This window comes from Fusarium subglutinans (assembly GCF_013396075.1).
Source record: "Fusarium subglutinans strain NRRL 66333 chromosome Unknown NRRL66333_c0000134, whole genome shotgun sequence".
Lineage (NCBI taxonomy): Eukaryota > Fungi > Ascomycota > Sordariomycetes > Hypocreales > Nectriaceae > Fusarium > Fusarium subglutinans.
In genome coordinates, this window is record NW_023502197.1 from 27,631 (window position 1) to 48,414 (window position 20,784).

Sequence of the window (20,784 nt, forward strand, 5' to 3'; positions counted from 1 at the left end):
GACGCGTTACAGCACCATGCTCACCCACTTCTATTTATTCTCGGTGGTTACAATAGTACGCAGTCATTCATTTCATTCTCGTTTTCTTTCCTCTACTTAATAAGATCGTTTATTGTGAAGTTGTGGTGATTGCTCGTATCCTCTTACTTCATGTTGAATGAGGGATCTCAGCTCTTAGTACTGTGCATAATTTGATACACGAATCGGCGTACATAACTCAATCTTCGCTCATCTCAGAGTCACTGTTGTCTTCAGAATCATCCTCCTCCATTTCGGAATTGTCTTCCTCCCCCGAGTCCTTGAGCTCAAGTGTTCGAAATTGATCACTGATGATGCTCGATTCTATTATCGCCATGCGAAACGCTTCCCCTGGGATCTCTGTTCGGGCAGGGTGTAGCCTGTTACCGAAGTTTGGTGTACGCGGAATCCCTGAAGGGCCAATAATCGTATTCAAGGGTGTATCTCGTGGGCCGAGGCCACCTTTTGTATGCATTACTATTGATAGGGGGTGGCGGAGAAGATGATGCTGGGGCTGCGTTCGCCACTCGACCTCGTTTTTCCGGGCATTGGAGATCTCGTGCGCCCAGCACGGTTTGTTTCGATCGATGTAATGCTCGATTTGGCCGAGCATAATCATCTGCGACATCACCGGGTCCTCTACAGAGTGGTGGGAGTAGCTCTCTGGCAGCTGCCAGGGCTTTCTCTGTCTGTGCCGAGACCAATATGGGTGTCTGCGTTCGTACTTTTCAGCGAGTAGAGCTGGGTTGATGAACGGGGCTGGTGTGCTGCCCATCTGGCTGTTCTTGAGACTGGTTACAGGCCGAAGCCTATCGGTTCCATCGTTGGCTGGTCCATACACAACGAGCTCAGGACTGACGTTTAATAGAGCGTCGGGGGCGACAAGGTGACACCCCAGGGTACGTGAGAGCAGTTCTTTTCCGGGATATAAACGTCGCACGCGATCGTATGTGTCGCAAGGCATCTGGCTCTTGAATGAGTGAATATCGGTGGCTCTTGTCCAAAGGACATGGTCGAAAAAGGTCGAAAAGATCTCCTGAAGGTTTGTCTTGGGACATTCGAGTGGAGATGGTCTTGAAGACCCGCGGGGGTCGATATTGGGCATAAACCCTGGTTGTGGCCATGGATGGAAGATCAGTCTGGTCTCGTTATTTTGTGTATGAGACCCTGTTACCAGGCCGTTAAGGAACTTGTTGACTAGTATCAGGGTCTTCATCTTGTCCCAGGAGTCCTGGGGCGCGCTTGTCATCATGATGAACATGATGCCGGACTCTGCGATTGGTGAGAGCGCATGAGGATACAATTTGGCCCATTCTTGCTCGATCCTCAGCTGTTCTGTGAACCAGTCCATTGTGACACCTGCGTCTTCAAGAGAAGGAAGCCCCATACCACCGACAACGCCCTGTCGTGGCTCCCAGGCGAAACTGTGGGTGCTTAACTTCCGATATTTCCCAACCATAATGGCTTCTATGGAGTCGATCGTGGTAGCATGTTCACGTTCGTATTCATCGAAGTCACTGTGCTCACCACAGTCGATATCACCATCTGAGAACTTGCGACAAAGAAGACAGGTAGGCATTTGTCTATAGAAGGATGCGAGTATAAACATCGCGTCCCTCTTGGCCAGCTCCCAATCCCGAGGAGGTGGCAAGTTCCAAAGCTCATGCCTTTGCTTTGGTACACATCGGCAGCAGAAGCCTCTGTGTCCGAGGGAGTCAAGGCTTTTCAGGCAAAGGTTGCAACAGCCCCAGGCAGCACTGCGCCAGCTGCATTCTCTGCAGTAGAACTTTTGTGCCTGGCGGATGCCAGACTTGCAGTTAACACATACATGCTCGGCTGGAACTGGTCTTCCGGGCTTGTCAAGGTAGTACTCTACTTGCTGTTGTATAGTCATGTCGATTTAGGCTTGGGTAAGGTCCTTCGGGAAGTTGTAGAGACTGTAGAGATGTAGTTGAAGGATGGGGATTCTCACTTGCTAAAGAACAGTGGGAGTTTGTGGATGAGAGTGTGTGTTTGCGTTTGGATAGTACCTAATTTCTTGTTTGTGTTTAGATACCTTCTGTGTTTGCTGTGTTTGGCATTGGTGACGAACAAGAGGGACAAAATCTGGCTTGATTCTGAACAATGACATGTGCACGTATCTCTCAGTCGAGGTGGGATCCTCCAACAGCCTGACTCACTGTTTGTCCCCTATAAAACTGCTTGGTGGCTTGTCATATATTGAATGTTACTGAGCAATGGCTTGGTAGATGTTCAAGCGTTGGCACTGCCAGTTGCAACCAAGCGGCATGATCATACCAGGAGCCCTAAGTTCTTCCATACCATCGAACACACTATTTCGATTTGCTATTCATGCCGATTGTTCTTTTTTTTTTTTTGACTCCCTCATCTCGATCCTCTCTCCTCAGACTACGACCTCTCCGTGACGCCTCACAGGAAATATCACCTTCTGATGCAGCCTCTGCAGTCTCTTCCTTCTTTTCAAAGCTTCGTCTTCATATCCATAGAACGCTAGTCCAGTTGCGACTAGGTACAGTGGTACGTCTGCCATGAGATACGAAAGCCCTGACAGGTAATAGTATGCCTCTGTCAACGGCTGAAGAGGCGTCCACTCACGTACAGGTTGTACAAGCTTCACATTCTCGTCCCCTTCCACCCATGAAGCCTTTAGGGCATCATCTTTATACCTCAAAGTCCACGAATCGACCAAAAAGTTCCATCTGGATATTCCATTCGGCGTCTGGTAGGTGGTGAATGTTTTGAGAACTGCTTCGAGAAACTCTCGAAGCTCATCCTCTGTTCTGTCTGACCACTCTTCCTTTGCTAACGCACTGATATTATCAGTCGCTTTATCTGGAAGTTCGCCGTCGTCGAAAGAATATCCAGTCACTGCCGTCGAGGGCTGTGTGGAGAGAGATTCGATTGCCATTGTATGGCTGTTGGCAGTGTCGCCTGAATATGAAGAAACGCCATCCTGGGCATCCTCGTCACCCAGAAGAGATAGTGGCTCCCGAAAAGGTTCATTACCGTCTGCTTCTGTCCATCCTTGGCTACTTTCAGATGCTACCTCTTCGATGGGAGACAGCCGTGATGGTACGTGAAAGTCAATCTCAGTCCTCGGTATCACATCCGGGGCCTGTATCTTGGGCAATTGGATAGCAAGAAAGGAGTGATAATCGCAGGTCCAAGTACGATTTCCCGGTTTCTGGTCCCGTCTGACACACACTTCGCAGAGGTCGACTGTGCAGCATGTGCAACAAACGTAGCGAGGGCCTGTAATTGTGTCAAGACACATGTCACAGTAGTTGTCGTGCTTCAAAACCAAGGGGGCCGTCTCTACAGCTCGAGCACTTCTTTGAAGAGCAATTTGGGCGAAGCTGTACGACCTAAGCTGGAGCAAGAACTTGCCAAGGCGCTCCCATCTTACCCCGTGAAGGTCGAAATCATCCAGTAGACTTTGGGCATCCCGGCGTACACCTTCGACACAGCGATCGAATGGTGCTGAATCATTGGCTTCAGGCCTGGTCAGGTCATAAGCGTTAAGCCCGTACATGTCTCGGTTCTCCGTAAGTATCTTCTCGACATCCGAGTCTTTGGCAGCACCTAACACCATGGCAGGCATCAAGCGTGTTCCCGACTGCTGTGCTATCTGAAGCGCAGTCCGGTCGAAGGAGTCCCGTTGAGTCAGATCGATGGACTCATCCTCAAGAAGAATCTGTAAAGTCTCATTCTGCCGATTGGTGATCGCCCCGAAGACCGGGACGTTACCATATTTCGATCTTCTGTTCACATCTGCACCACGTTCCAGGAGGAATGACACAATCTTGCCGTGACCAGAATAAACTGCCTTGAATAACGGGGTCTCGCCATCTGCTAAGATGCAATCGGTGTCGAGTTCGGGATTCTTTTCCAATACGAGCTTCAAATTCTTCTCAGATCCACCAGACACAATGACAGGTATGATGTTTTCTCCATCCTCAAAGATGACATCTGTTGACGCTCCTCGTTCAAGTAGAAAGTTGACCATGTCCTCATGTCCTTCCACACAAGCGTACCAGAGCGGTGTCCTCTGAGCTCTATCACGTATCTCAAGTGACGAATCATCGACTGCGTCAAGGATGGCTTCCAAAACCTGGGTGTTACCCCCCTCAGCAGCGGCATGGATGATAGTCTGGCCCCTATTGATCTTGGATTGCAACTGTTGGTTTGGGTCGGCGCCCTTACTGAGAAGTAGCTTTACTGCATCCAGTCTGCCACCTGATGCCGCTGCTTTTAAAGGAGTTCCTGCCCAGCCCCATTCGAAGTTGACCAACTCGCCAACATCATCCACAACCTCCAAGAAAGTTTCTATCACATCCAACCATCCCCCTATACAAGCAGCATGAAAGGCGCTTGATTCTTTGGTAGTTTCCGGGTAAGGATCGGCCCCACGCTTCAGGAGTTCTATCACGATACTTCGATGACCTTTGTTGGCAGCAATGTGTAGTGGAGCGCTCGAGTTATGCGGTCCATTCCGCATGTTTGGATCTGCTCCATGATCAAGAAGCATACTGACGATGTCCAATCTCCCAGATGTTGCTGCGATACCAAGAGCAGTGTATTCCTTTTCGCCTTTCGCGTCTATGTTGGAAAAGAACCGACTCGAAAGAATAGCTTCGACCATCTCAAAGCTTCTCCAGTCGACCGCAATATGAAGTGGTGTTTCATAATCCGGTTTACTTGGATCAGCTCCGTGAGAGACAAGGCATTCGACTATGTCAAGATCATTTAGATCTGCCGCTATTGAAAGAGCCGTGCTTCCATCCTTGTCTTCTGCGTTGACCTGGCATCCAGCACCAAGGAGCAGCTCACAGCCCAATAAATTCTGAGCCGCCACTGCGATATGTAGGGGAGAGCTCATTCCCTTCACGGGGCACTCGACTGCAGCACCTGCGGCGAAAAGCATCCTCAAAATGTCATTATGGCCCGACTCAACGGCCAGAGCCACTGGCGAAGCTTTCGGCAGATCTCTGGGGGGATCATTGAGGTTTGCATGCTTCTCGATAAGCATATCAACGACCCCTTTCCATCCCTTGAAGCATGCCATGTGAATCAAGCGCTCATTGCGCCAAACCTGATCCACATCGATATGTTGTACCAGGATCTCGAGGGCATTAGTGCTCCCCATCCAGCTGGCTAAGAAAGCTATAGGCTTTCCGTCGAATGCAGGAGCGTCAAGGTCTGCTGAGAACTCCAATAATAGCTCGACCATTTCGGAACTGTTCTTCCCTGTAGCAAGCGCAAGTGGTGAATGGCCGTTGATAGATGAAATGTTAGGATCAGCCCCAAACTCAAGAAGTGTTCGAACAACATCCACTGCGCCAACATCAACCGCGGTGAACAATGCCGTTTGGTTCCATGGATCAACAGCATCTACTTTGGCTCCGGCCTTGAGAAGAGACCGCACGCTCCGGCAATGGCCACGGACTGCGGAGAGGATCAAAGGTGTTGACCCGTCATTGTCTGGCAGGTCTAAATTCCTTGCGAAAGGCAGAAGCACCTCCAAAGCTGCCCCGGGCTGGGCTGCAGCATAGTGTATTGCTGTAGTGCCTTCCCAGACGTTGTTGACTAATGTCTCTAGGTCTTCGTCGACCTGTTGCTTTGATTTTGGGGAAACATAAACAAGAAGATCATGGATTTTGTGAAGGAAGCGGTTTGGGGTGGTTTCTAGGGCCTGAGGGAAGATCTCTTTGATTACAAGATCCGCGTCCCACTGAGCGAGCAACACCAAGGGTGGCTTTGCTGATTGAATGCGAGTTTGAGCTGTGGTGATCGATCGCCCACGGCCTCCAGATCCGTCAGAGTCACATGTACTCACACTATCGTCTGTGCTGTCCGATAGATTTCCAGCCTCGGCTACGTCTTCATTCTGCTTGCCAGTAGCTGAGGAAGGGGTCTGTAGACGTTCTATGGCAGGGGGTGATCGAGTCTTAGACCCCTTGGAGGACCTACTTCTAGACCTCGAAGGACTCGGCGTCTGGGCCCTGAATAACGCAGGCGATCGTGTTGGCGATGGGCTTCTGGATCCCCAAGTACGTTTCTGGAACGTGTAATATCGCCACTTTTCCCCAGCTGGAGAGCGAATGAAATCCCATAAATCCCAAGATATCTTGTAGGTATCTGGCCCAAAGAACTTCAAATGATACCTTAACCAAGACGAAGAGTATTCCAGAAATACGTATTGATCTGCAAGAGCATCTCGACAGTAGTCCGTCCATGGGTCGTAGTATGATTCCCAATCTATTTCCCTAACATATTCGAGGCATGCGGTTGCGAGGGTTTGATGTACAATGTTGACATCATATGTGTCGAGAATAAAGTCGTAAAGAGTCTGGTGCAGAAGTTCGAGAGTGTCCTCGGCGCCAAATCTAATTAGTCGCTGGCATGTTCTTGTCAAATCGCCGACAAGATCGTAAGTCCTTGTTACCGAGGGATTTAGAAACCGAAGGATCTCCTTGGCCTCTTCTATTCTCAAGGTCGACCTTGCTATGCAGATAATCTGAATCAGCTGAAACAAATCGTTGCGTTCATTCTGAATGCGGTCCATGTCTTGTTGATATATCGCTTCCATGGTTGGAGGACAGCTTGTAACGAGTGTAAAGACTGAGTTAGCCCCTGTGTCTTTGATGTGCCACAGTTCCTTGAGGACTGCTGATGCGAAAAGGAAACTTCCATTCGACCTCTCAACAATGACGGCTGAAACAGAAGCTCGTCCAACAGTGGCTATCCGGCGACTCAAGATAATGCGATCGACCTCCTCGTCGACGACTTTCTGAATATCGTTGAGGACCATATCTGGTGTGACTTCAATATGGTTATTTGCGAGCGCGAACCCTCGGATCGAGTCTGCCATGCGTGATGTTACGACAACTTTGAGGGCTGAAGTGGAAGACTCACGACGAAAAATCGTGTCTAACCCACGGAGCAACCGGATGATGAATTCGTCTTCACATTGATCTAGGCCATCAATTATGAGGCAAGCTGGTCTAGCATCTTCAGCCGTCACCAGCAACTGGACAATTTCCATCAGTTGGATGAAATGTCCGCTATTCTCGGTTTCGAGAGGTGATCGTGACTTCTGTCTATCGACCCCAAGGGTTTCCAAGACTGATTCGAGCTTTTTCCTTGTCGCTTGTGACATGGTGGTATACTTGCTCAGCATAGACTGGACAACAAGATCCAATATTGGAGGGTTGTGTCGAGAGCTCTCCAGACTATCACAGTAGAATGGTATGACGAGGCTCTCCTCCCACCTTTCATCGTTTGAATCTTTTATTGCACCCTGGATGTACTTTGCCAAGTTTGACTTGCCACATCCAGGGCTCCCTGTAATGAATAAGAGACTGCCTCTCTTGCCTTCCTTCCATTTGACGAAAGTAGGATCTTCCAATATCCATGAACATGTCTGCCAGTGAGGAGCCTCGCGATCAAGACCTTTATTCTCTGGTGTCACAGAGCGAAGAAGGCGGGTGAAATCACTGAACTCCTTAACGTCTTTTCCAGGTCAGCATAACATATACTCCTGTAACAACACTTCAGCCTACCAAATTTCTCCGGTTGTGTCCGACTCTGAGCTTGAGACACAGCAGTCTCATGCTGTGTTGGTACGTCGGCATTGATGCGGCTTGTAACTTCTTTCAATAGTTTGTCGACACTTGAGCGAATTGCCGACTCTCTAGAGGCTTTCGATGCTTTCCCAACTTCATGTCGACGCTTGAGAGGAGCGCTCTGGCGTGGCCGAGGTGACGGCCTGGGGAAGTTAGCAGTTTTCGGGCATATCAAAGGTATTTCGTACTGTGTAACATCTTCATCTGTCCATGTGGGTGCCTTTTTAAACGGTTTGATCGGTGGTTCAGCCAGTCTCACTAGCCTTTCAACTTCGCCCCAGAACAGCTCGAACCGTGGGTGTAAAGGGGAAGCGAATTTAGGCAATCCAGAGTGCGTACAATTTAGATCTATGTTATCGACGCCCTGAAGGACAGCAGACCATTGAGGGACTATCTTGGCCAAGTTAGCGGGATTCACTTTGCTACAAGATTCACTTACAATTTCTTTCGCTCCATTGGGTAACCGTTGCGGATGAGACTCATAGCAACATAGGAGCTTAATCGAACGATGAACATCAATAGTGAATTCCATGTTGATATCCTGTACTGAGTTTGAGAAAGCACGGAGTTCCTTTGTGAGGTTTGTCGCAACTGCTGCTTGAAGTTTCATCAAAGATGCCAATTTCTGCACAACGACGAGGTCTTCAGCTTTTTCCGATCCCATATGAGGGGTTCCCATGAATATGATAGACTTCGTGGCTTGCTTGATGGCTTTCCAATCGTCGTTTGTCGCGCATAAAAGTATTGCCTTGGGGTTTGTCAGTTGGAAGATGCATGGAAATTGGTTCTCAGCCTACTCTTTTGACCACTAATCCGCCAAGACTGTGAGCAATGAATATCAAGGGGCGGTCCTATAAAGACATTAAACAAGTTCATTGAGCATTGTGGCCATGCATACTGGGTGATCGAGTCGTTTGAGAACCAGATTTCGGAGTAAATCATTGGCGTGATGGATTATTCTCGTATTGGCGACATCGCCGAAACGGTGAGCATTGTAGCCAAATGACAGGACGCGAACCGAATCTTTAAGACGGCCAAGAAATTCTGGCTTTGTAAACCACGGTTCAGTCGTACCCTCTTGCTTCCAAGTGGTTCTGAGATTCCCCCCTAGTCCATGAACAAAGACGAGGCTTATATAGTGAGTTCAGGATCGGCATTGGTTTCAAGTTCAACTCACTCCACAAGGTCTTTCTGGCCGGCCAATGAGTTATCGCTCAAAGAAGGCACGTACATCTCTTTGAGAATGTACTCATAATGTGGCTCATCATCCTGATCCGATATCTTGAATCACAAATGGTCAGCGGTCGCCCATACGCGGGGCTTGTAGCGCCATCTCCTTTATCTTACCGTGGTATCATCGGACGATGTGAGACTTTCCTCTCGGCGACGCCCAAGTCTCATTTTGAAGACAATCAAAGCAGGAATTTGTAGTCAGGCAGGACAGCCTTGAATCCAAACAATCTTGAGCACGGCTGGCTTATGAGCTTTAATCGAAAGTGCGGGTTTGGGGGCCGTCAGCAAGGCTCAGCCTCATCCAATGATGGAGGCTACCAGAGGCGATGCATGGGTCCTGTTGACCCTTGCAAGTTACGTAGTAGCATCCCTATCTCAAGTGTCAGGTGCCAATATGTGTTGATTCGATATGTTGATTCAGCTCAAGATGAAAAAGAGAAGACGAAGTTTCCAAGACTCGTAACATTGATTTAAATTCCGGCTCAAAATGGTCACTCAGAAACTTAGAGAGGGGGCTGCTGTCCATTGAAGTGGTGAGCACTCAACAAGGGCTGTAGCACAATGGAGTCCAAGCCTGTCTAATGATTGTCAAGTTGATTCTCATTTTGGGGACTCTTAATAACATGCGCCGAGATATTGACAGTTGAGAGTTGTGTCTGTAGTTGTAATCAATTCGGATTGCATGAGTCGAATAGATGGATGCTCACCCGCTTCTTCATTCAAATCCTCTGTCTTATCACAATGAGAGCAGATCATTAATCGTACTACTCCAGGCTTATTTTTCTTTGGGCCGGTAACTACACTGAAGCCTGTCTAATGCCATCATTTCGTTCCTACAAATGATGACTCCTAAGTTATTGTTGCAATACTCTACAAATACAGCTTACCCTGCAACACCGAAATGAATCTTGGATCAGATATGTGATTGGCTCATATTCTTATAGTAGGGCTCAATTACTCACTCGGCGTCCTTCACCCACGGAGTGAGACCTTGACGTGACTCACTTTAAAATGGAGGAAAATAGTTCTTACGCATGATTTAATAATAAATACCAAAGGCAGCTTTATATTGGTCTCCTACCTATTCTACAGCAATACCTGAACATTCTCCACTGCTTCTTCAGTCACTTGAGTCTCCACTACCTGACCTAGAACGTCCAAACCTAACTTAACTCGAAAAAAGACCCCTCCATCCAAGTCAGGTGATCGAAGCAATTGCCCCTCCCTCCTTCCTGGGTTATCAACACCGATAAAAAATCCACCATAGGCTCGACCAGACTGAACGAATATCGTACCATCGCGAATCGCCAAGATGTTGGACATTGAGGATTTTATCGAAGAGCGCGGCGGAAACCCTGAGAAGATCCGAGAGAGTCAGCGTCGCCGACATGCTCCTGTAGAGCTGGTTGACGAGGTTATTGCCCTTTGGCAAGATGCGCGCAAGAGTGAGTCACTGGATACCTGTGCAGTTTAAATTATCTCTTTGAACCAGCTAACACCTTGGAAGCTCAGTATGGAGTTACACAGATCGGCACACAAATAAACGGCGTTCAAAAGGAGATTGGCCTCAAGAAACGAGCCAAGGAGGACGCGACCGAGCTACTTAAGCAGAAGGAGGAGTTGACAGAGAAGAAGAAGATCCAAGAGGAGCTTGCCGCAGCAAAGAATGCCGAGCTCAAAGTCAAGGCAAAGCTCGTCGGAAACTACGTGCACGACTCCGTCCACGTCAGCGACAACGAGGACAACAACACAATCGAGCGAACCTGGGAGCCTGAGACTTTCGACAAGACCAAGCAAGCTGCTCTTTCCCACCACGACGTGCTGCTGCGACTTGGAGGATACGACCCTGTTCGAGGAGTCAAGTTGGTCGGCCACCGAGGTTACTGTTTGACTGGCTACGGCATGTTCCTGTAAGTCAGAAGGGCATGAAGGGCGACAACGATGTCTGACATACATTGACAGGAACCTCGCACTCGTCAACTATGCCACAGCCTTCCTCTTCAACAAGGGTATGCATACTTGAATCTCCAAATTACCATGCACCGTTAACGAACTCTGTGCTGCAGGCTATACTCCTAACCAACCACCCTTTATGCTCAACCGCGACCAGATGGCCAAGACTGCACAACTCTCTCAGTTTGACGAGGAGCTTTACCGTGTCTCCGAAGGACCTACACCTTCTGAGTCGGATCGATACCTGATTGCCACCAGCGAGCAGCCCCTTTCCGCCCTTCATGCCGAGGAGTGGATCCAGCCCTCTGAGCTCCCTATTAAGTACTGCGGTTACAGCACTTGCTTCCGAAAGGAGGCCGGTAGCCACGGTCGTGATGCCTGGGGTGTGTTCCGCGTGCATCAGTTCGAGAAGGTAGAGCAGTTCGTCCTCTGTGGCCCTGATGACAGCTGGGGTCAGTTTGACCAAATGATGGCCAACTCCGAGGAGTTTTACAAGTCCCTTGGCCTTCCTTACCAGGTCGTGGGTATCGTCACAGGTGCGTTGAACAACGCTGCTGCCAAGAAGTACGACTTGGAGGCGTGGTTCCCCTTCCAGAAGGAATACAAGGAGCTTGTTTCTTGCTCCAACTGCACAGACTACCAGACCAGAGAGCTCGAGATTCGCCATGGTTCCAAGAAGGGCAAGCAGATCGTTGGTGGTGGAAAGAAGGAGTATGTCCATGCTCTGAACGCTGTAAGTCTTGGGATGATCCCCGCGCTGGTTGAGTTCATATCACTAATCCATATTTACAGACTCTCTGTGCTACTGAGCGAACACTGTGCTGCATTCTTGAGAACTACCAAACGGAGGAAGGTCTCGTTGTGCCCGAGGTCCTGCGAAAGTATATTCCTGGCGAGCCTGAGTTCTTGCCTTTCATCAAGGAGACCCCTAAGGAAGTAGAGAAGACCGAAAAGAAGGAGGCCGGCAAGAAGGAGAAGACCCTTCCCGTTCGTGACACCAAGGCGTAAATGAATGCATGTCAAGATGAGATGAATGGAATGTTATAGAGGAAGAAAATGCGTTCTGTTTTCGATGACACAGCGTATGATGGGAATGCAGTAGAAATCAATAAAAATCATCAACAAGATAGTTGGTCAGCTTCACAAGCTGAACGAATCTCTGTTTGTTCAACATGTTTGCTGCTCGTCTACGAACAAACCTCTGATGAAAGCTTGAATACGGATCGGAAGAGTTTATCTCCGAAACTCTGCGGCACTGAACGAGTTCGGCCGGAAGCGCTAGCTCACGGATCGTTGAGCCCTTTCCCCGCCCCCTGTCAAAATGACACCGGTCCTCTCCGTGATCAAGACGGAGGTGGGTACCGTTTTGGCATTTAACTGGAAGTACATGGCAGCCATAGTCGGCACCGTCAGCGATCGAATGTGCAGAGCTCTATGATTTTACTACGCAGCAAGATAAAAAATCCTCATATATACGGCGTAGGATGCAGGTAAAGGAGTTTGTTACTGGGCGCGTAGGAATTCATTCCATCCGAACTTGGTGGCGGTGATAAGTAACTAGTTACCGTACAGTGCGGTCGCATCTTATCAAGACTGTGCTGTACTCGGAAACGGCCCCACCATAATGCTTCTGCCGGAGACGCCTCCTTTTCATCACCAGAGCAGGAGGCGCCTGCGAATGGGTGAAATTGTCGGCCGGGCACGGAGGGTGGGTGCCGCATGTCTCTGTGAGAGGGTGAACGTAGAAAGTACCCAAACGTTGCTATGAAAACGAATCCGTTCTGTCCCTGTGGACATTGGCATTGGAGACTCAAAAGCTGGTGCCGCCGGGCGGAGTGGAGGTAACAGTCCCGACAATACCTGGACCATGTCCGGCCACATCCATTGTGATCCGGAAGTGACACAGGATATGTCGAGTACGCGGGATAAGGTGATTCTGACCACTAATCCAGAGGCCCATGTGTGATGATGAAAACAGGGCTGTCTTGGAGGAAAACATGATCTTCTTATTGCCCCTTCACGCGCCGACGAAGCAGGCTGCCACAAGGAGGGGAAGAATAGCCCCGGGTCTGGCTCGGATCATTATTTGCCGGCCCGGAACCAATAAAGGGCTGCAGCGTGCAAAAATAAGACATCGTCGCCATTAGTTATCTGTTTGTATACAAGAGCGAGTGACAGACATATGGGAAAAGTGTGAGTGAATGCCATAAAGATACAGCCGCGGGATGTTGAGGCTCCAAAGCTCTAGCCTTGGTTGTCACCATGTCTGAGGGCTAAGGAATAGGCTATGGACAGCAGGGCGGCGGCTATTGAAGCCACTTGGTGATATTATTCATGTGTGATGCCGCAGCAGAATAGCTCGTGTTTTGTGGTAACACTAAAAGGCTGAGCTTCACATGTACTTTCGATATTGACTGCAGCGCATGGATGCAGGAGAGGACAGCGACGTGGTAGGGTGTCTGCTTGTCCTACCTGGAGAAAACAAGGAGATCTCTTTCGCGATTCGGAATGATGATCGACCGGTCAGCGCTTTAAGCACCAACAAGTATTCTCTGAGAGGTAAATTGGATATTAATTAAAAGGTCTGTCAGGTCTGTCCCCAAACTCGGAAGGCAAAGTGATGAACAAGCCCCAGCTCTGAAGACTGATGAGACTACCGAACACACCCACCCGCCAAATCCAACATCAAATTTTTGTGCACTGTGAGTGTCCGGGGAACAACATCGGCGGTGAATGGTAAATATCAGGGGAAAACCTCGGGCGGTTCGGCCTGGAGGAAGGGGAAATGAGAACTACTAGGCCCCGGTGACGGCGCAATTAAAATCGGCATCGCCACCAGCTTTTACGGGTTTCACAAAGTTGGAATTCGGGCGACAAAACAACCGTGCTTTTTATTGAACTTATGTCTCCCTGTTTATACATACAAAGGTCGATGTGTGATGATCGGAGGAGGATGAAGCTTAATCAAGGCTGGATGGACTCCGACGTTACCGACACCCCGGATATACCGATGCTCGGGGCGCGTCGCCAAAACAACCCATTTCTGCCCTGCAGACGATGATGCCGCTGATGCCACCGCGGTTACATCCACCAAGCTGTCCGTCAAATGAGAGGCTCATTGTGATCAGTCCTGGGGATTCTGGGGATAGTCAGATCGTAGCGACTGTGATGAAACCTCGCGACAATTTCATGCGTCGACCTGTGCAGGACTGTGTGACATGCGCCTACAGCCGGTACGTACCTTGTTCCTGGCTGCGATTTGTATACCTTACTCCGTATTTGCGCCCGCGTTTTGGTTGCTTGCTTGTTCCTTTGTTTCGATCAGGCTGGACTCCGTAGGTGGCCCCGCTACCGTTTTAAACGCGGCGTATGGAGCCCGGAAGCTGGATGAGATGTTTATGACCAGGCCATCTTTGTCAAGAAGAGAATGTGAAAGCTTGAGATGGACACCTGTGATCTACTCATGAATACTTTCCATTAACTACTTGATGCCTTGCACCTCTATTTATATACCCAATCAGGCTTCTCCGTCATTGTAGTGATTGCACGGCGACGACACTACGGCCCCCTTGAAAACCCGATGCCGAAGAGGCCGTAGCGCTGAGTTTGGTTTGCGGTGCGGGCAGCGGCCGAGCATGATTTCCAACCCTCATTTCCATGGGGGTTACAATAAAATAGCTACACCTTGAATGGTATCTGTTGAATCGCGATGTTTTATTCACCTCCGCAGTTCCTCGGGCATACGTTCGATACATAGGTGCTATGATGTATGACGTGCACTTATGGGTTATTCTTGTCTTTCGGATAAAGCTCAGTTGATTTATAGCTCTGTCCTCAGTGATCGAAAGGCCTGTACCGTTCGGGTGTGGATTTCTTTCAACCTCTGCCCTGTCGGTTTACGACCCACACACCCCCGTGGCTCTCCTCCGTTTCCCGTTCTCCGTCCCCCGTTTCTTCTGCCTCTTTTGTTGATGATGTTCCTGCCTTTGTCTTCAGGCTGTCCTGTCCGCTTTGTCGCCCTCTCGTGCTTTTGCCTTGCCAGTCACCTCCGCTTCCTCCGCCCCCTTCTCCTCTTCATTTCCACTTGCTCCCATCTTGCCCCATACACGCGATATTTTTTGTGAAAGCTCTTGTTTCTGCTGTTCATGGTAGTCTGAGACTGCTATTTCCATTCTCCTGCTGTTGTCTGGACATTGTGTGCGAATTGCCTGGACAGCCGGACTTAGGTAGAAGCTCTCCGACCCAATTTGATCGCCCCGGGGCTTGGGTCATCTCCTTCATCCGATCGCACGGCGCCGCCATTTCGGTTGTTTTCGCCTACCAACTTTCCTGACGAGTGCGTAAGCTATCCCTTCTGTTGAACGCGCTGCAGCAACAGACTTTTTGTCTTGTTTTCCTCTTCAATTTCTACCATTTTGTATGTGGGAGCCGTGGTAGTGGCTCCCGCCTTCTTCAGCCGCCCGAAAATCCCCCAAATTCGCGCGCGCCTTCCGTTCGGCCTCGCTTGCCTCCTCCTTCCTCACACGGGGCCCTCCGGTCCTCTGCCGTTATTTTCACACGGAGCCCACCCCGATAATTTCTTCCTTTCATCAACCCTTTTCGCTGCCATTTCATCATCCTAAGCAGCATTTACTTACCGTTACCCTTACAGCCGTCAATTGTTCTTCAGACTCACAGTTCCAACAGTCCGCGCCGACAATGTCGTCTGGCGTTGTACGCTCTACCGCCCTCAGGGCTGGTGGTGCTTGCGTGCGTTGTCGCAAGGGCAAGACAAAATGCGTTTACGAGAATGGTAGAGCACCATGCAAGAACTGCGCAAAGGGAATGCATGATTGCTATCTGCCTTCAGAGAGTATGGCTCATCACCACGGCCAAAGCCCAGCGCGACATGTCAATCCTCATCGGCCACCTCGTGACAGTCTTCCTGCTGCAGGACCTGGCGTTGTTGCTGAAGCGCGACAGCCCGTGGTAGGCTCTAGTGCTGCTCGTCATGTTCAGACAGGCTCTGATAAGTAAGTCGTCCCATTTCCATTGTTGTCTATTGTTACTGTCCTATTTCTTCTGTCGTTGCTATTCTCCGACATCCCATTTCCCCACACTCGGATCTTATCACAGCCCTCACTGTCGCGCGTCAGCAGAAAAGCACAGACAGATGCGGCATCTTCCAGTTGTCTTGTCAAACTGCTCTTCTTCAGCCCGGGTGGATCGGCAGACGAATCATCATCGCCTCGCTTCCCTGTCTCGTCTCATCATAAGACTTTGGCACACTCAGGCTGCTACGTCTTCTTGTCCGAGTGGCTAGCCGGCCACTCGACATGCCTCCATCAGCCCCTTAGCCGGCCCCCGTATCCCTGCCCTGTTCCCCATTTCTCATTACCACACCCGCGCCCGCGCTTCTTTGGTTGCTCTCCCCGATCGCGCGACCCACTTTATCGCCGTCGGCTTACGGGGCGCCCCCGAGAATTCTCATCAGAGTCTTCTGTGAAACTCCAGAGCTGTATCTTTCGAGACGAAATGAGTCGTTTTCTGTTGTCAACCTTTCATTGTTTCTTGGTGAAGTCTCGAATCGAACTCTCAATGATACATGCCCGAGCTTTTCTGGATTCTTCGGTCATTGACGTGCAGGCCCTTGAGGTTGAGACGGGCCGTGCCACCCCCCTAGACCCCATTCGCAGTCTCTGTTTCCTTCAGTTTTGCTAACCGCAGCGCTTAGGCTCACCCCCGAACTGATCGCTGAGTGTGAACGCGTTGTATCGAAAACATTTCCAGCCTGTGTTGCGTTTCACAAGCCCTCTTTTGTACAACAGCTGAAGAGCGCGTCCTTGGATGCTGCTTTGGTCTATGGTCTTTTGACTTGTGCCGCCAGGTACGTTACTCTTGCTTTGTCGTTACCTCATGTCAAATCATCCCTCACACGCTCACTCCCCGGTATTTGGAACCACCGACCGGTGATGGTCGCACCGGGTTGAGCTTCGACACCCCGTAGACCGGATTTGAGCCGAGGCTTCCCGAATCACGGCATTCCGAATCATAGCCTGTTTTCTCTCCATCGCGAGGGCCACAATGCCTCGAGCTACTGATCTAGATGTCATTTTCATGCCAAGTCCCCACTGCTAACATGATGCTGTCTCCAGGAGTTCTCCGAGTCTGATCCGCCGATATGGAGGTCCTACTCAAGCTGCAGAGACATTTGCTGCCAAGGCCATGACACTCATCAACCAAAACTTGGACCATCCTAATCTCGTCGATATTCAGGCTCTATGCTTGATCATTATCCATGAATGGGGCTCGCGAAATGCCGTTCGTGCCTACATTTACTTGGGACAAGCGGCACGAATGGTTCAGATGTATCGCATCTTGAACAGCCATCATGCGTCCCCCGATGGCGATATGTTCTTGCGGGATGAAGCTCTTCGGCGCACTGTTTGGCTTATTTACATCTTGGATTGCCTTCTAACTAGCACACCGGGACGGTTTGCAGCACTTTCTCCCCTCGACACCGCAGATGTGCCTTTGCCTTGCTCCGATATCAACTTTGCATTTGGCAACGCTGTCTTTGTTAAGACCCTGCGACAGCAGCTTGATCCTACTGCCGTCCCTCCTGGCCAACCACCATCTGAGATTGGAGAGTTTGGTTACATAGTCTTGGCATCGACAATCTGGCGTGACGTGGTTGGAATGCTTACCACTACTACTCTCGCGAGTTTCCGTGAGGAGGACTGTGGCGATTTAATTGCCAAGATCGAGGGTCTCCGAGCTTCTTTACCCATGCAGTTCGTGGACAAGCCGGGCCAGATCAACCTACATATGACGATGGGCTCTGGTTACACCTTTGCCATGCTTCACTGCCTCCTACATTGCGCAACGATCTTTGTCCATCGAAGGCGCCTGCTACAAGAAGTTACTTCAGTCAACTTCAACCTAGAGTCATTCCGCCTCAACGCTCGATGTCACGATATCATTGATCGGCTCTTTACTTCTTGCCACGGCACGATCTCTCTTCTCACCGCTGTCGAGGCAGGTTCTGAGAAGGACCACACCCCTTGCTTTCCGATCTTCATGCTATTTTCAGCTTTTACAGCTGGCGCCACTGTTGCTTACCTTTCTCTCAAGGGCCTCACACCGCCCAACGCTGTCGAGACCGCAGCTCACATTGTCAAGGATGGTCTACGATTTATGAGTGATGGCACCGAGAACTGGCCTTTAATGGGCAGCTGGCTTCGACACCTCACCGTCATGCAAAGAGTGCTTAACAATGATGCTGCAGCTGCCAATGGTGGCTCCTTACGCCATGGCTCGACATCTCACGGCGCAGGTGTTAAGGACGAAATCTCATCCAACGCCGACACCAATCCGGATGCGATGGATTATGACCAGCAGACGAACCACGCAGGTAGCGTCTCAGGCCAAGGTAATCCTCGATCTGTCTCAGAGTCTGCGCGTGGCGATAGTGAGCCTCCTGTAGTTCTCGCAAGGCGACCTGGTGTTACAACCATCAACGGATCTGGAGGAGCATCTACGCCTACGACAGTCTCGCCACCACCGTCCAATACGACCCACGGAGCAGTGCCCGATATCAAACAGCAGCCTAGCCCAGAAATGGCAAATGGGATTGTGCCTCCTCAGGATGGGCAGACGACGAGCCAGGATATGACTGCACCAGAGCTTTGCCAAGCCTTTGAGCGACAGCTCCTTGATCTCGACGATCTTGCGGCTTTCATGGGCGGAGGTGTTTAAAGAGACACGAGGTTATGAATAATTTCCAACAGAAATAATGAGGGTCTTTAGCGATTGGTATAAAATCCTGCAAGATCATAATGGTGAAGTCGGGGGATCGGTACATCAACACAAGACTTGCTAGGATTCTTGTAGGACTGCATTGCGAAGGAATACCCAATATACCCTGGAAGGGCGTTGGGGAGAGTCTTTTTTTGGTACCTAGAGGTACCCAGTCGATATATCTAAGAAATCAGCGTTTTCCTTTCCGTCGACGCGCGAACAGTTGCAACCACTGCTTGCTGTGAAGTGCCTGCAACCAACACTGATATGGGTAGAATAGAACCTATCCGCGCACTAAGCATGCCGATTTGGGTCTGAGACTAGGAAACTCTCAAGCGACTGTTGATCTGAGCTTCCTGTTCTAGTGTTGTGTATCTGGCTACGGGGGTTCTAGATGGACTTTGACTTAGACCAGCCCCGAGTTCTCCCGTCATGGTCTGAGAGTGTCTATCTCTACATCCCTGAATGACAAACCCAGACAACGGAAGTGTTGTGACGGACGTAAGCTAGTGGGCCGTGGAGGTGCACCAACCACATCCACTTCACTATCTTCAGCCTGCGAAAGCTATTCGGACATTAGAAATATGGCCGAGGATAACTGATGGCAATGGAACTGGTGATAAATGCCAGATACCGTGGCAAGTCCGGTAACCAGATTTGAACGTGGCTCATTACCTCCACTGGGGCTGTTGTATTTCGGGAAGTTGGGGATGATGTGAAGTAACGTGGAGAGTTTCGTGATATGATGCTAGGCTTCTAGAAGGCTTCTGGAAGGACCGGCAAGAGAGAGGTTGGACTTTGGTTACATTCAAGCTTGAAACGATGGATTGGAAAAGGGCTAGTAGACGAGCTAGAGAGATCAGCGGGCGTAAGTGATGGGTTGGATTTGAGTAAGAGGGATTTTCCGGGGAAACAAGCTTGTGGAAAGGCATAAGCTGTGGAGGGGGTTGATACGCGGAGAAGGAGAAGGAGAAGGAGAAGGAGAAGGAGGAGGGTTTGAAGCTCAAGGTAAGTGCTGAAGGAGGAGACGCTATGTTTGTGTTTAATTGGTATACGATGCTGGCGTTAATTTCTAGGGAAGAATCTATCGAATGATGTTGGCGTCTGTGAGTCATTCGTCCCGTATTCTTCCTCAAAATGGCTCTTGGTCAAAAGTGCAAGCTGGAGTGATGCCAGCTGGTGATGTCAAGTCAAGTCGTATGTAGGCACATGGGTTCCACTTCAGATGCCGGATTGCCGATTCTCCCAGGGGCCGCTTACTCGAAGTAGAATAGTTCCGGGCATCCCTCTCCACTTTATCGGCCGTCGTGTGCCGGGATGGAAGCGGGGACTGGGACTTGGAGATAGAAGAAGCTTCTCCAGGTTTGAGTAGTGCGGAGGAGGCACGTCTAGTCTATAAGTCGTGAGGGGAAGACAGGCAGCTATGTCAGGTTAGTGTAAGAGTGAGCATAAGGGAGAAGAAGACATTTTGGTATTGCTGGCTGACCTGCGTTGCTTGGACAAGCTTGAGAGTTGTTCATGAGAGTACCTAATCATAAATCGAGATGGCTTGCACAAGCTGAGATATCACAAACAGAGGCAGGAAATCTTCCACGGTGTGATGTAACGTGGATCTTAGCAACGATTGCACACAACAGCATGAGATCCCTGTCTCTGCAACCCCCAACACCGAGATCTGCAGCACTACCTCGTAGATGCCGAATCAAAACATGACGCCTCCGGAACCGGCACCCTCTAATCTACGAATCATGGGGACCCCCCGACTCTTCTAGCCCTTGTTTATGCTAGTATCGTAAGGGTATCATTATGATAGGTTCATGGGATATTCGCTCACGGTTCGGAGATGGTGCATTGAGTTTTTGGAGGAGTTGGTCAAGTTGGGGGAGATGGGGAAGAGTATATAAGTGAGGATGATCCGCGCTTGGAGTAGGTAGGTTGGTCTTTGGATAAACAACTTTGACTGTGTGTCTTTACTGATACTCACTCCTTCACATTCATACCTTAACATCCATCGTGGTGACTTCCTTCCATTTACACGAGTTTGTTGTTGATAGCAGTCAACGCCAACTCGTAGCCCCAGAGGGTCACTTCTGATACTCTTCACTTAGTACCTTACTCGTACAATCTCCGATACCATAGGTAACAAGAGCCCACA

At 49.8% G+C, this 20,784-nt stretch overlaps 3 protein-coding genes across 3 annotated transcripts; 2 read left to right on the forward strand and 1 right to left on the reverse strand.

Moving 5' to 3' along the window:
* Positions 1 to 217: 217 nt before the first annotated feature.
* FSUBG_9082 (ankyrin protein) lies at positions 218 to 9,065 on the reverse strand (the record flags this gene model as incomplete). The annotated part of the gene is made up of 9 exons (XM_036687557.1): positions 218 to 1,890; positions 2,635 to 7,551; positions 7,602 to 7,807; positions 7,853 to 8,058; positions 8,104 to 8,412; positions 8,462 to 8,515; positions 8,563 to 8,794; positions 8,842 to 8,945; positions 9,012 to 9,065. The coding sequence occupies 9 exons, from the start codon at positions 9,063 to 9,065 to the stop codon at positions 218 to 220; spliced, it is 7,755 nt and encodes a 2,584-aa protein (XP_036535399.1).
* Positions 9,066 to 10,209: 1,144 nt separating this feature from the next.
* On the forward strand, positions 10,210 to 11,858 carry FSUBG_9083 (seryl-tRNA synthetase; the record flags this gene model as incomplete). Its single annotated transcript, XM_036687558.1, has 5 exons — positions 10,210 to 10,342; positions 10,405 to 10,807; positions 10,860 to 10,906; positions 10,964 to 11,583; positions 11,643 to 11,858. 5 exons carry the CDS (start codon positions 10,210 to 10,212, stop codon positions 11,856 to 11,858), a joined length of 1,419 nt encoding a protein of 472 aa, XP_036535400.1.
* A 3,690-nt stretch (positions 11,859 to 15,548) lies between these two features.
* FSUBG_9084 (general repressor of transcription) lies at positions 15,549 to 18,587 on the forward strand (the record flags this gene model as incomplete). The annotated part of the gene is made up of 3 exons (XM_036687559.1): positions 15,549 to 15,862; positions 16,564 to 16,716; positions 16,985 to 18,587. The coding sequence occupies 3 exons, from the start codon at positions 15,549 to 15,551 to the stop codon at positions 18,585 to 18,587; spliced, it is 2,070 nt and encodes a 689-aa protein (XP_036535401.1).
* Between the last annotated feature and the right edge of the window lie 2,197 nt (positions 18,588 to 20,784).